General features: G+C 36.8%; 1 protein-coding gene across 1 annotated transcript; it reads right to left on the reverse strand.

The window, feature by feature from the left end:
• Positions 1 to 5,755: 5,755 nt before the first annotated feature.
• Positions 5,756 to 6,901, reverse strand: LOC111779682 (adenylate isopentenyltransferase-like). Its single transcript, XM_023659796.1, has one exon. It carries the CDS (start codon positions 6,789 to 6,791, stop codon positions 5,787 to 5,789), a length of 1,005 nt encoding a protein of 334 aa, XP_023515564.1. The 5' UTR covers positions 6,792 to 6,901; the 3' UTR covers positions 5,756 to 5,786.
• Positions 6,902 to 15,522: the final 8,621 nt, after the last annotated feature.

Raw genomic sequence — 15,522 nt, forward strand, 5'->3', positions numbered from 1 at the left:
GAGCCTTAAGTACCTGTTTACGCAAAAGGAGCTCAACATGAGACAAAGAAAGTGGTTGGAACTTGTGAAGGATTATGACATAGAAATCCTATACCATCTTGGAAAGCCGAATATTGTAGCTCATGCCTTAAGCTTAAAGACGACCCACTCTTCAGCACTAATCACAGGACAAAGGAAACTTCAAGTGGAAATGATTGGGGACGACATCGTGGTCTTACTTAAGGGATTCATAGGAAGATTGGCTCAACTAACAGTCCAACCTATTCTAAGAAGGTGTATAATCGATACTCAGGAAAAGAACCCTTACCCTTACCTCAACAAAATCTTTCAACAACAAGACGTTGTCTGCCCTAAGGATTCTCCATGTCCACTAATATGGGCCTCTTGTGGAGAGGGCAGTTATGCGTGCCCAAAGATGAAGGACTAATAACGAAGTTACTTATAGAAGCTCACGACTCACCATTCACCATCCATCCTGAAAGCACCAAAATGTACCAAGACTTGAGGACCTACTACTGGTGGTGAGGAATGAAACGGGACATAGCAGAGTACGTAAGTCGATGCTTGACTTGCCAAAAAATCACCCGTCAGAACTTCTACAACCCTTAAGTGTTCCTCAATGGAAGTGGGAGGATATCACCATGGATTTCATCGCAGGATTACCTAAGACCAAGAAGGGCTTCACTATCATATGGGTCATCATTGATTGATTAACCAAGTCCGCTCATTTTATCCCAGGAAAGACTACCTACTCGGTAGATAGGTGAGATCAACTCTATATGGAGCAAATAGTACGACTACACGGAGTTCCAGTGTCAATAGTATTAGACTGAGATGACAGGTTTACATCTCGCTTTTGGAAAAGTCTCCAAAAGGCACTAGGAACACAATTAAAATATAGTACGACCTTTCACCCACAAATAGATGGTCAGACAGAAATACTCAACCAAAATTTGGAAGACATCCTAAGGGCATGTGTGATGGAATTCACACGAAGTTGGGATGAATATCTACACCTTATGAAATTCACTTATAATAACAGTTACCAAACCACCATACAAATGGCCCCGTACGAGGCATTGTATGGACGAAGTTGTCGATCCCTTGTCTTTTGGGAAGAAGTTGGCAAACAAAAACTATTGGGGCTAGAGCTGATACAAATCACCAATGTTGTAGTCTAGAAGATCAAAGCCAAAATACAAGCAACACAAAGCTGACAAAAAAGCTATGTAGTCCTAAAACGCAAGGACTTAGAATTTGAAGTAGGAGACTATGTATTCCTAAAGGTAGCACCCATTAGAGGGGTGCTCAGGTTTGGTAAAAAGGGGAAATTAAGTCCTAGGTTTATCGGTCCATTCGAAATATTGGAAAGGGTTAGACCAGTAGCCTATAGACTCGCGCTACCACCAAACTTGTCTGTGGTACATAACGTATTTCATGTATACATGCTACGGAAGTAACCGAAATCCTTTGCACATACTGACTCATGACACTCTCTTCTTGAGATAAGACTTGGCATATGAGGAAAACTTAGTGCAAATTGACAGGGAAGTCAAAAGGTTGAGAAACAAGGAGATAGCGCTTGTTAAGGTCCTGTAAAAGAATTATAAAGCATAAGAAGCCACATAAGAAAGAGGGGAGGAGATGAGATCCTTGTACCCGACCTGTTTTAGGACTAATACTTTTAGGATGAAAGTTTTTAAAAGAATGGGGAGAATTTCTTACCCCCAAGAACTCAAAAAGCTTCCAAAAAAGAGGTAATCTATAGTTCTTACTAGATCATAGGAGGTTTTAAAAGCAAAGAACAAGAAACATTGGGTAAAAAATGAAAAGGGCAATTTTTCCAATTTTATCAAATTTCTCGGATTTTTAAAATTTAATTGAGGAAGAATTTCAAGATGCTCAAAAAGTTAAAATATTCCAGAAGGGGGAAGAATTAGAAAATTCTTGATTTTTGGAGAAAAATAATATTCGAATAATAAAATTGCCAAATTACTAAAATGTCCCTGAAATTATGTATAATTACGAAATTACCCCTCCGGCTAGAAATGGAGCTTCCACAATGACTATACATCAAATCTCAAAATCCAACCGTTAGATCTCCCCCAAAGTGGGACACACGAAAGACATCAAATCTCAAAATCCAATCGTTAGATCTCCTCCAAAATGGGACACAATCTAGAACACTCACATCCAATGGCTAGAATTCAAATCTAAGGTCGTTAAGGCACTAATCAGTGTAGATAATTCCAGCGAAAGATCTAGAAAACTCAAGAATAGAATTATGGTGATTTTGGACATTCAATGGTAGTAGATCATCCATTTATAAATTATGAATCAGGGACAACTAATAGGAATAAGAAACGAGCTTAATCGAGTCCTCAATCGAGAGTAACGAGCGTTCAGATTTTAGGTATTGTGTTCTCGAGTTTACCTCGAATTCAAGAGCTATAGTCCACCATTCCTCTTTAAAATTTTTTCTACACTTTCTAAAACAAGGTTACTCAGAAGTTTCGTGAAGGAAGTGTCGAAAACGTCCCAAACCTATTCCCCCAATTCTGTCCCACATTAAAGGAAGCTCAAATCCAATTTGAGGCTACAAATATATTCAACAATCGAGTCCTATCCTAATTTATTTCTGCACACTTAAGGATCATTTTCAAAGAAGGCCGTGAAGAGAGAGGACCTCAAGAACGTGCGTAATCAAAGGAATTCGATACCTAGAAAGATTTGAGGGTAAAATTCGAATTCTTGCTTACGGTCCTTAATTCTCAAAATTAATTATTCCAATAGCTTGAAGGGACTAAATGGAGTATGTTTGATGAAGGAGTTGAAATTTAATTCATCCTAAGCCGAGCTACCCAATAAAGGAAGAAATCGCATTTTGGGTTGAGTTGCTCAAAATTTTCCTCAACCACACATATTTGTCTTCGGACCATTTCTCTAGATTAAGTGAAGTATAAGAAAGACTTTTAGAGAAGGAGGTGTGACCTAATAGAGCATGGCATCACCATAACCAATAATAATATCTTTTGGGTTTACTCTGGCGACAAAACAAGTTTTCTCCCGCCTTTGGATGCCTATAACTTATGTTGTAGTTAACGAGTAAGTAAGATAAAAATCCTAAACTCTTCCTTGACACTCCATCTTTAAGTTTCATGAAGAAATTGAGTGGAAAAACGTCCCAAAATGGGCTAGCGGGGATGTGGCCAGTTCAACTGAACCGACCACGTTAGTCCAAAAAAAGGCCATTCTTGATTTTTCATCAAATTGAAATCTTTTATGGCCGATTCTCACAAAATTATCAATGGTTCCAGAAACTAGGCTCACTAAGGAAGCTATCAAAGAAAATTCGAAGAAAATCGAGTATCGAAATCTCAAGAAACAAGGTCCTGAACACCGAACAAGAGGTAAGTAGCCATCTTAAACTTTTCTTAAGAAATACTTGTAGGAATCACTTGAATTTCTGTGTGAACCCTAGACTAAGTTTGAATTAAGCAAATATGAAAGAAAAACGCCAAGAACTGAGAGTTAAGGCTCTAAACCGATTAAATTACTCAGGATTTAGGTATCGTATAAATAACCTACTAAATGCACTCCGTTGCCTATGAATTTTTATTACTGAATATATTATTGCATTTTAAGGTTATTTATGAAATTTGGTGGTCATTGGATAAAGATAAATAGCTAAACCAAGTAACAGTGAAAAATGACCATAATGCCCCTAAGGTAATCTAGGTTCGGTTCATGACCTAGATGACTTCCAAATACTATGAAGCTTTGTATTAGACCTTATTTTATGAGGTTAGATACTATTGTGAAGTTTAGAAGTCATTGAACTACATTAAGTAGCTGAACCAAGACATGGAAAATAAAATGACCATAATGCCCCCGTATGATTTTACCTCATATCAGGACTAATGAGGTAGCCATGCAACATAAAACTCCTCACCTGAATCCTATAACGACCGCTAATAAGATTCCATGCTCACAAGATTATGTTAGGCTACTCGAAGAGGGAAAAAAATCTTTTAAGTTCCAAACCTAACCCATGTCATTATGTATAAACCTAGGTTCATCAATAATCCAAGAAATATACCTAGGATTATGTGAATAACACTAAATAAGTTATTAGGATTCACACTCGTAAGTAACCATTTGTCTCCCATTACGAGGTGTACCACGAGGCCCTATTCCTCCTTAGGTAAGATGCCCTGCAATAGGTTATTCATGAGCAAGATGTCATGATAGGCCTACTTTTTATTCCTCACCTAAACAAGATGCCATGCACCACGGTTTGCCAGTAGGATAACACGATTATAACGACACCACTCATGCATACATGGGAAAAAAATTTAAAGATTACTTTCGAGAAATGTTTCAGGACAAGAATATGACACATGCTTTTAAGTTTTAAGCTCTTGAAAACATAACAAGAAATAATATCCTAGCTTAAGGTCGTGATTCAGAGCCAGGCTTTACTGAGTTTTTAGTCCGTCCATGTTTATCATTTTAACTGTCTTATATCTTATGACAAGAACTATACGATTAACCATTGTTTTATCTGGTGTCTTTCGGTAAAAGATTAGTGTTATAATTGATATTATTCAAATAACCTTCATGCAAGTTCTTGTCGATCTTATCGTGGCTTCTATTACTCTCTTAAGCTCTTCTATTTCAGAAAAGATGCTTCTGATGAACAATTAAGAAGTTCATTACATAACAAAGCAAAATAACGGTAGGATTTGTTTACAAAAAAACTAAGGGCAAAATTGAAAATTTACCCAAACCACACCATCAAACTTATTTAAACAAAGCAAAATAATTTTAATTTAAAATTTTATCCATTCAAAAAAAATTATTGAACTCATGTCTTTAAATATGTTACACTTATTTACTTTTTGTTAGATTATATTTCTTTTGTTGCCTATTCTTTGACACTTTGTATCAATTATATTCCTATCTTTTACAGGTTTATTTTCACTTTTTTGTACTATAATTAAATATTATCAATAATTTTGTCACAAATAAATGAGGTATATATATATATATATATATACATATATATTAGAATTTAAAACAAAAAGTAAGAAATTCAAATATTTTATTGAACAATATGGTATAGGAATAAATAGTATTAATATAAATAGAATTGACATAATTATTAAAGTACAAAACATAATTTAAGTATTTATTTTTGCATTAAAAAAAGGAAAAGGGTTTTGGAAGAAAATACAATCCAAGATGGGGATGAATAGTCAACCAATGCATACCCATATGGTACACTAATATGTGAACCAAGAAATTAAAATAAAAATTAATTAATTAATTAAAATTATTTTAAAAAAAAAATAGTATTGGAAGTTGTTGGTTTTAGATTGTGCAATGTAGACAAAGCCAGGTAGTTGACAGAAGAAGTGATTCCTCCCATGGTCTTGTTTTAATTCATATTTCTTTTTCATTATAATATTTTTCATTTTTTGTAATTTCGCCTATTTTAATTTTTAATAATAATAATAATAATAATTAAAAAAAGCTCTTAAATATTATACTTCATTCAAATGTGTAAAAATAAGATTCCAAAATTTCTTTTTTTTTTTTTCTCTCAAGCAAAAAAAAACATATTGGCAAATGGGAATTTTTTAAAATCTTTTTTTTTTAATGGGCTATTTAGAAAATGTAAGAGAGAGAAAGTGAGAGGGGGAGAGAGAAATTAAAGAAAAAAAAAAAAAAGGAAAAAAAAAAGGAAAAATAGTAACTGCCATAGCTGGAAAAAGCTGGAAAACCTACTCCTCAATGAACCTCTTCACAATCTTTACGCTTGGTTCCACCACCTGTGCTTCCCATATTTCTGACCGTTTTTCCGCCGCTTCCGACGCCAGTACAGCCACAACCGCCGCCGTGGCGTCCACTCTCTTAAGGTCCCACCCTGCCATTCTCAGCCGTCCGATCTTCCCTAACTGTCTTTTCGTCAGCTGCCACGTGTTCTCCTTTATTTTCCTCACCGCTTCTTCGTATGCGCCTGCCCGTAGCGGATCCCCCTCTCTGTACTCTCTTCCTTTCGGATGATACCGACGGAAAAACTCCTCGAACTCTGGAACTCCGATGGCCTTCCTTAGCCCGACTCGGGGCTCCGTCTCAGCCATTTCCGGGTCGTAAAACTCCGCCAACTCACCCACCATCCCAGCCTCCAACATATCGTCCACCCGCTTCGACAAATACTGCTTCAAAACTGGAAACGACACGTCGACCCACAGAAAGCAGCACCGATACCGAAACTCCGCCGACAGCCGATTAAGCGGACCGTCGAAAACATCATAGTCCTGATCGAGACCCGCCGTCACCAACGCGTGAATGTACGAGTTAGACCCGCCAACGACAACCGGAAGGTTCCCACGAGAGACGACGCCGGAGATGACAGCAGAGGCTTGAGAGCGAAAAGCGGCAGCGGAGACCTCACCGGCGAGAGGGTCGAAATCGCCAAGGAGGTGGTGGGGAACGCCGCGACGGTCGGAGAAAGGGAGCTTGTTGGTGGTTACATCAAGGCCTCTGTAGAGTTGCATTTTGTCGGAATTGATGATCTCGGAAGGGAAGCGGGCAGCGATGTCAATGGAGAGGGAGGATTTACCAGAGCCGGTGGCGCCAAGGAGGAGGAGAAGGTTATCGGAAGGGAGAGAGGAAAGCATTCGAGGCCATTGAAAGCGGCGGGAGGGAGAGAGGAAAAGAGGGAAAGGGTGGTGGTGGTGGTGGTAATGGAGAGAGGAGTGAGAGAAGGGGAGGGAAAGTGTCATAGGAGAGAGAAGGAAGTGAATGATGAGGTAATGTTTTTGTTGTGAGAGACATATACGGAAGGGAAGGAGGAGAGGAGAAGGAGGAGAGGAGAAGGAGGGGGAATATGAGTCCTCCACACACACACGCACGACGGTTACAGAGAGAGAGAGAGAGAGTGAGAGAAAAGAAAAACAAAAGCAGAGCAGAGCAGAGCAGAGCAGAGGAAGGTGGAGCAGAGGAGTGAGTTAATGGCGGGGAATGATGAGAGAACCCTTTTGAGTTCTCAATTTTATATATATGTATATAATAATCTCTCCACACTCTCTTTCTCTCCTCTTTTTTTTTTTTTTTTTTAAACGTACATTTTCCTTAAATTAAAATACAAAGTAAATTTTTTTTAATTATAGTGGAATTTATTAGTACCGTAGAGTACAAAAAGAAATAAATAATAGTATACATTATATTTAATAAAAGAAACCCAAAGTATATTGGGATTGTTGAAAGTAATGAATAAGGAAGGTGCAATAATATTTGGAATAATTGAAGGAGAAATTGGTGCCCTGTATTTGCAGTTATTATAGTTAAAAAGCTTGGTTTAAAGGGATTAGGGTATTCCCGGGCATGAGAATAACTTATTCATACAAACAAACAAACAATGACATTCGGTAACCCTATGTCTCTATTTCCACCATTATTGTCAAATGTAATCACTAATATGCTTTTTCGGAAAATGTCCAAGAGGTCACCCAATATATAAGTGTTTCAAGCAAATCGCGTGTATTTCATCTTTTTGCCATCAAAGGAAGGCGGGTTATACTTCTAGACATACTTCAAATAATGGAATTCTACTATATGCCCTCTATAACCTTGGAGCTTCGTGCATTCATTTGACCGGCCACTAGTGCCTGCAGAGTTGGCTGGTTAGTGTTTGGGTCTCCAAGGTGGACCTCATGAAGGCCTACAACAACTCTAGAGTGAGTCTCGTTAATGGTTTTGCAAGCAACATCTCTGGGGTCGTGGTGACGCTTGAAGAACTGCATCAGGAAGATCTTGGACCATGGTACTTCTTTGATCTCTTCTAGGCGCTCATGCCTATGGCATAACTCTTTTGGCATCTTGAGGCAATTCTCTAGGCTCTTCTTAAGGTCCCTTCTATTCCTTTTGGGCGCAGGTTCGCCGATCATGGTTCTTTTAGTAAGAGCCATGATCTATCAATCTACAGTATCGTTTTGATCAATTTCACTCTTAACACAAAAATAAAAAATGAGAGTGTAATTACAACTCAAATACCCTATAAGGCTCACTAGGTACATTATTATAAAAGTTTATTCTACAATTCAAGTTTAGATAATTTACTTGGTCCTGGAAGGACATGTCGATGAGCTAAGTCTTAGAAATTTAGAACTCTCTACCCTAAAATGTCTATATAATCTGAAACCCGACTACTCTTATAATTTACTTGGTCCCAGAAGGGTGTGTTATTCCCTTTCTTTCCTTCTCCAAGTTGTTTGTCAGGGTCCTAACGAGACTCTTCCGAAGAAAGGAGGGTCAAAATGACAANTTTTTTTTTTTTTTTTTTTTTTTTTTTTTTTTTTTTTAATTCTTCTCTATTTTATTTCATATTTTTCTAAGTTTTCCAACGTTTTCTAAACATTTTTCCTTCTAGCTCATCCTAAAATTTAACATTTAAGTCCTCAACAAGATTTGAAAATTTTGAAATTAAAAGGGATAAGCTAAGAAAATCTTAAAAGGTGGAAATCCAACCATCCACGTAAGTATTCAACTATTTCCTCCCAATTCAAGCTTTTGAAGGCCACGGGTGAAGGAAAAGTATTCAATTCAAGACCCACACACAAATTCATCCCGCAACACATTCAATTCCGAGGAGTTTAAGGAGCAAAAAGTGTAGAAGACTATGAAGCTTAAGGAGCTCCGAACAAAAAGTAATTGGAGAAGTTAGTTTCAGGGTGATAATCGATAATTTTTTCATGAAAGAGTCGAGAACTAAGGAGGTCTAGGATGCTCTACCCAAAAGGGGTAATCTTGCGCAACGGTTGTCCCAAAATTCTTAAACTTCGACCCTAAAATTGGAAAGCTACACATAGACTCGGCACTTGAGACCTATTCCATTACCTTAAGGTGAAGAGAAAGAGGATTTTGGTGAGGGGATCGAGGGCTAATAAGTTCGAGAAATGTCTCAACCAATAGAAGGAAGAAGTGGTCAACTTCAAGGAGGAAGCTGACTTCCAGGGGGTTTTCTCCGGTGTATAATTTCGTCTTCAGTACATGAGCCCCACGAAACTAGTCCCTAACTATTCATTACAATCTCCCCAAAACGTATGTACAAGGAATCAAGGGATGAACATGTTGGATTTTATGTCCTAAAACTCATAGTTTGTAAACAAAAACATATTCTATTTTCAATAAAGTTATGATTGTTGTTTATTTAGTAAAGATTGTTATTGAATAAAGTGAACTTTACGATCATTAGTCTAAATCCAATAAACTAAGAACACTCTGGCTATAGTATGATTACTTGAACTATATGTAGAGACATAAGAGTGGATCAAGTTCAAGTATATAGTTAAAATGATGTATAGTATAAGGATAAGACTGAGTACCTTATTCTGGGGACACTAATGATGCGGCCCACTTTTGTATATGATATAAACAATGTGATCACTAAATTGTACATGTGGAGACATGTGAGTGGGGGCATCCTATGCAATGAGTATTGCATAAGATCGAACCATGAAGAAAACCACTCTCACTTTATAATGTCGTTTACTGTTGAGACTGATTTTCTTTTCATTCGATAACCTAGGTAACTCGGTTTTAATCCTGAGCTAACCATGAACTCCTGTTTATTCGGAATTATCCTTAGATTTGCATGGGTGAGAGTGGCTCTAGTTCGCCGACTCAACAGGCCTCCCATTTCAGGGGTAAGACTGGGTGAATGGCTGGGGACGTGGGGTGCAAGACGGAATTCACTCCTACCCACTTTTAGGGATAGAAGAAAGGTAGTTCCCTTAAGCACTGACTCCAGGTCTTGAACAAGGGGCCCCACCCTCTCATTGGCCTGAGAGGGATTCGGTTTACTGGTTGGACCACAAACCAATTGTTTATTAGAGGATCAGTGAGACATAAGGAACAAGAAGTAACTTCAGGGGTAAAACGGTAAATTGACCCAGCTCTAGTTACGAACAACCTGTGAAGGATCGACTTACTAATCATGGTTATATCAGATGGACAGAAATATATCTATAGTGAGGGGAGTGCAACTACTAGGCTATAGTGGAGTGTCCTAGTAGTTAACGAATGTTGGTTAACCACGTTAATGAGTTTAACCGGTTAACCTTGAATCGTTGGAGCCCATGATCTATAGGTCCATTAGGTCCCTCTGCTAGCTCATATCGGACTAAACCATAGAACAGTGTGACGAGTGAGTTCGAAGTGTTCGAATTCAAATTAGGGAATATGCGTTACATATATACGATATATTTAACCGCATTTTTGTTTTATTTACGAATTAAACAAAAAGAGAGAATCTGAGATATTTAAAGAAGATTTAAATATCTTAATCAATTATGTGTGGGAATTGATTGGGATTGGCATTTGAATATATATTAAATATTAATTAAATTATTAATAATTTAATGTTACTTTAATTTGAAATTAATTATTCAAATTAATTGTTGAATTAAAATGAAGAAAGTGAAAATGTTGATTTCATTTAATGGAAAAATCCATGTTAGTGGAATTTTGAGGTGTCAAAATTTGGTTAATTCAAACATGCATGCTTGGCACATCATCCCAAACATTTGAGTGGAATTTTGAGTGTCAAAATTTGGTGATCTCAAATTTGCATGAACATGCTAACATGACTCTATAAATAGAGTGATCATGGTACATGAAAGGTCTTCTTTGTGAAAAACCTTGAGAAAAATCTCTCACAAACACTCTCTTCATATATACAAAATCTCTCCCAAGTTTAGTCACTCACCGGATTCCACAATCCCATTCTAAGGCCGGAGGATAGTGGAGAAGATACTAGTGGTGGTTCGAAACCGGTTCGTGAGAAAAAAAAAAGGAGTTTGAATTACAAAAGGTTAGTATTCAAACTCCTTAAGTTTTAATACTTATGAACATGCTAGTTATTTACTATAATTGATGTTCTAAAAGTGCCTAAGATCCAAATTGCTTCCGCATGTATCATCATCTAATAGACCGAACGTCACAGTCATGCTTGTCCAGGACATGTTGCCTATGACCACATGCTCATGTCATGTAAATTCTTTATTTGACTTCATGTTGTATTGTCTTACTCTATTTTCTATTGTATAACTGTTTGGTGAAATCATGTCCAGGCCTGCTAGACTTGAATTGTCTAAAAATATACTATAGGGGATGCGACTAGTCGTCAACTCCTCCCATCCAGATTTTATATGACTGTTCGGCAAAATCATGTTTAAGCCTGCCAGACCTAAATCACCTCAAAATGCACTATAGGAGGATGCGACTAATCATCAAATCAATTCTACCTAACCATAGTTATATGATATCTAAGCCGTTATGTTGTCTTTCTCGCTTATAGCCCATAAAATTACTTTCGATACATTTTTTCAAACTTGCTTTCAAACTCTCTTTCAAAAGTCTCTCTGTCCCCGTTTTCTAAAATCTTCTTCTCAAAACAGGGCTAGAGGCTTGAACATATGTTGCTCTACCGTAGGTGACATGAATCTAAATTAGCTTGACTCACTCAATGTTGGGAGTGAGTGCCACACAATCGCAAAGTCCACCCCAAAAAAGGTGGGATTGTGACACCGAGCATTTTAGGATCAAAAGTGCCTTTTGTAATTCATATAGTAAGTCCAAATTGGGCCTTGGCATTTGGACCTTGGTAGGAATCACTTTGTGCTGCCCTACAACCGTAAGTTAACTAAGAATCAATAAAAAATGGATGAGTTAGGCGAAGTTCCAAGAATTAAGGATACAACTATTCTGAATCCGTGTTCAAATCCCGAACAATGACTTTTCAGGCTCATGTTCTTTACTGACTATGTGACCTAGTAGGTCTCTAGGGGAGTATTTTAGGGCTAGAACTAATGTCTTACATTGTGTATGGAGTGGAAGTTGAAAGCTCGATAAAATCCTCTCTTTAAACCCAGCTAAGGACGAAAGATCATTCAAGTGCATAAGTTAGAGCTAGGTAACTGACTGACTAAGAATAAGAGCTCAGAACCAAGAGCCTAAGAACTCAACGTCCTCCATATAACTAGGTTATGAACTAAAAACCTCAATACTAAGGTCCTCACAACATGTCACAACTTGATTTTGAGGTTTTTCGAAGCACAAATTGCGACTGAGATTGGTGNTTTTTTTTACAAAATAAAACAACATAAATTTAAAACTAATACACATTTATATTTACATTATATTTAAATAGGGTTTATAGAGAAACATTTTAAACATAAAATAAGGAACAAGCACAAAAACATGAAAACAAAAAAAGGTTGGAGACTATGGATGTGACTTGTCTATGACACTTTCTCTAGATCCTACTCTCGACCTTGACCAACTTCTTAGTTACTTTAAAAATATGAAAAATATGGCATGAATACAAAGACTAAGTAAGTAGCTACTTGTCTGCAAGGTATCTCACACTTTCTTATCATGTTCTTATTCTTATCTTGAGAACTTAGGCCTTTGGGTGAGTTCTTGTTATGGTGAAGAACAAGGACCTTGGTCCTCGGTTTTGAGTTCTTAACTTTGGTCCTGGGTTTTGAGTTCTTAACTTTTGTTCTGATTTAAAGATCTTAGTTTTAAGGTGGTAGGTTCTTAGTTTTGAGGATTTGGATCTTGATCCTTATTCTAGTTCTTTCTCCTTAGGTATTGTTTTCGATGCTTGTCCTTGTCCATAGTTCTTGATTCTTGATTCTTATTTATTTATTCTTGTTCTCTTCTCTAAGACACTTCCCTTAAGATTTACGATAAAAAAAAAAAAACATGAATCAAATAATGTGTGTACAAGGTTTCATGCATTCCAAGTGACACAGTCTGACCATACGTCTAAAGCTTCATTTTTTCCAAGTGACATAGTCTAAACTTGCATCCAGAGCTTCATGCGATCCTTGAGATACAATCGAAAACCTACACCCAATGCTTCTTACATTCCAAGTTTAGTTTGAAACCTGCATCCAAGGCTTCTTACGTTCCAAGCGATGGACTTTGAAAACCTATGCCCAAGGTTTTATAGATTCCAAGTGGCATAGTTTGAATATCTACGTATATGGCTTCTACATTTTAAGATGCATAGTCTGAAACCTGCATCCAAGGCTTTTTACGTTCCAAGCAATGAAGTTTGGAAACCAACATCTAAGGCTTCTTACGTTCTAAGCAATGTAGTATGAAAATTTATATTTAAGACTTCTTACGTTCCAAGCGATGCAATCTGAAAACCTATATCCAAGACTTTTTACATTCCAAACGATATAGTCTAAGTAATGAACATGTTGTACCACGAAAGGTTTAAGGGTTCTTGGATTTTTTAGTAAGAGGATCTTAGTCCTTAGTTCTTGAATGTTGCCTAGCATTCTTCTTGACTTAGGGTGTTTGAACCCTAACATTCTTCTTGAATGTTGTCTAAGTCATTAGGGTGTTTGAACCTTAAAATATCTTAAACAAATTTGGTGGCATTATAGTCCTTTACTACCCTAATTTTAGTCTGAGCTCCATACATAATCTTGTAGTTCTAAAACTTTACATAATTCTAAAAATCATGAAACAAAACCTCTGAGGAGAGAACATTTGGGTCGTGAAGGGAAGGTGGGTTACCATAGGGTCATTATGGTTTTTTTTTTATTATTATTATTTTTTTATTTCTTAGTTTATCTCCTTAACTTCATCCTAATCCAATGACCTTTAAAATTTTTTATATAGACTTAACTTATTATATTAAGCTTTCTATTAAAATTTCATAAATAGGTGGATTATTTTAACATTAATTAATTCTAGGCCAAACGTTCTGTTTAGATTCTTAACTCGTAATTCTTGGCTTAATGCTTCCATGATATTTTAACCTCATGCAAAAAAAGGTTCATATTGAATTTTTAAGTGATTTCTTAAGAAAATTTCAAATTGGCTACTTACCATTTAGGTGATGTTTGAGGCCTTGGTTCTCATCCAAATTTTCTTTGGTCTTAGAGAGTCTAATTTTTGGAACTATCAAGTAAATTAATAAGACCATTTTGAAAATGAGTGAAATTAAGAAAAAATCTAAAGAGGGGTCTCAAATTAGGCTAACATGGTCAGTTCAACTGAACCAACCATGTAATCGTCTTCTTTCTCAGAAAAGAAGAAAACATGAACATGCATTATCACCTCCGTTTGAAACATGACCTTTTTAGCTCATTAGAAAGGTCCTTTGGCCTCGGTTTCATTAAACTTGTATATGGTGCATTAAGGAAGAGAATTGTAGCTCCATAGAAAGGTCCTTTAACCTCAATTTCATACCTGGGCGTTTATTGTAGGTCAAGCTATTAGTGCTCAAAGTTGGCTGGAACTCGTTTTTCTCATTGAAGCAAATCCATAGCAACTTTTTATTGGTCAAAACAATTGAGACCTTCTCATGCCATAATTCCTTTACCAAATTTCTTTTTTTACTCTCCCATGATTCCTTTACAAAAAATTTCATCTTAATCCCCTAAAGCTAAAAGAGTTATCAATTTGGGACGAAAAGGGACCATAGAGAGAAAATTGGAAATTACCCCCAAACATGAATTGGATTTTCAAGCTTCAACGCTTTAATGGAAGCTCAAATTAGGGAATGAGGTTATAGGCACTTTCAGCCCTTCTTGGCTCCTTTAAAGTACTTGTGAACAGTTTCAGAATGTGTAGAAACTGGTTTAAGGAAAAATCGTGGTTATAGCTCATGAATTTGGTGAAACTTGATGGTAAGAGGCCAAACTAGTGGAAGCTTAATACTTGTGATTTAGGAACTTTCATCGGCTGATTCCTGTCCCAACGTGCTCAAGAACATTCCTTATTTATGGTTGGAGCATTCATGGCCTTTCAAATCTCCATAATTGACCTCAATCTTGATATGAAAATCTCAAAATAGCCCTAAAAATTTTCTACTCCTTTCAACACCTTGCCTACTTCCAAAACAAATTCTAGCCATTAGATGTTCAATCCCTCATGTCCATTGGCGGTCGTTTAAATTTGGGGTAACATGGAGGGTTAGATATTCATAAATTTACATTTTTATCCAAGTGATTTAAACCTTGATGTTTCTGAAGAAGATATGTACATATGAGATTTTCAAGTACATATGTATGTATTAAGCTGTTTACAAAGAAGCGAATGGATTCTGGATTCAAAATATATGATATAACATCCTATGGAATGCAGGCACAATAGATGCCCCAAGTCAACATCCCTATGTGGCTGTAGAGCTCCCAAGTACTCCTTACTTTGGCTAGCAACATCACTCACCAAAAATAAAATGGGGAGGGTGAGTATAAAATTATACTCAGTAAGCAATTTATTTGAGCGCTTTCATTACAGGTGACCACGAGTTTTTCTCTGGATTCTAAGTGTACAATCCTTGCTTCTCACAAACGTAGGTAACTATTTTAGCCTACGCAATGATTAATTAGTATGGTGTCTTTTAACCGATTCGTCAATCATGGGAGGTTAATTGACGAACTCTTTCCACAAGACCATATGGAAATTAAAGGTTAGGGGAGCAAC

Source organism: Cucurbita pepo, chromosome LG01 (genome assembly GCF_002806865.2).
Source record: "Cucurbita pepo subsp. pepo cultivar mu-cu-16 chromosome LG01, ASM280686v2, whole genome shotgun sequence".
NCBI lineage: Eukaryota > Viridiplantae > Streptophyta > Magnoliopsida > Cucurbitales > Cucurbitaceae > Cucurbita > Cucurbita pepo.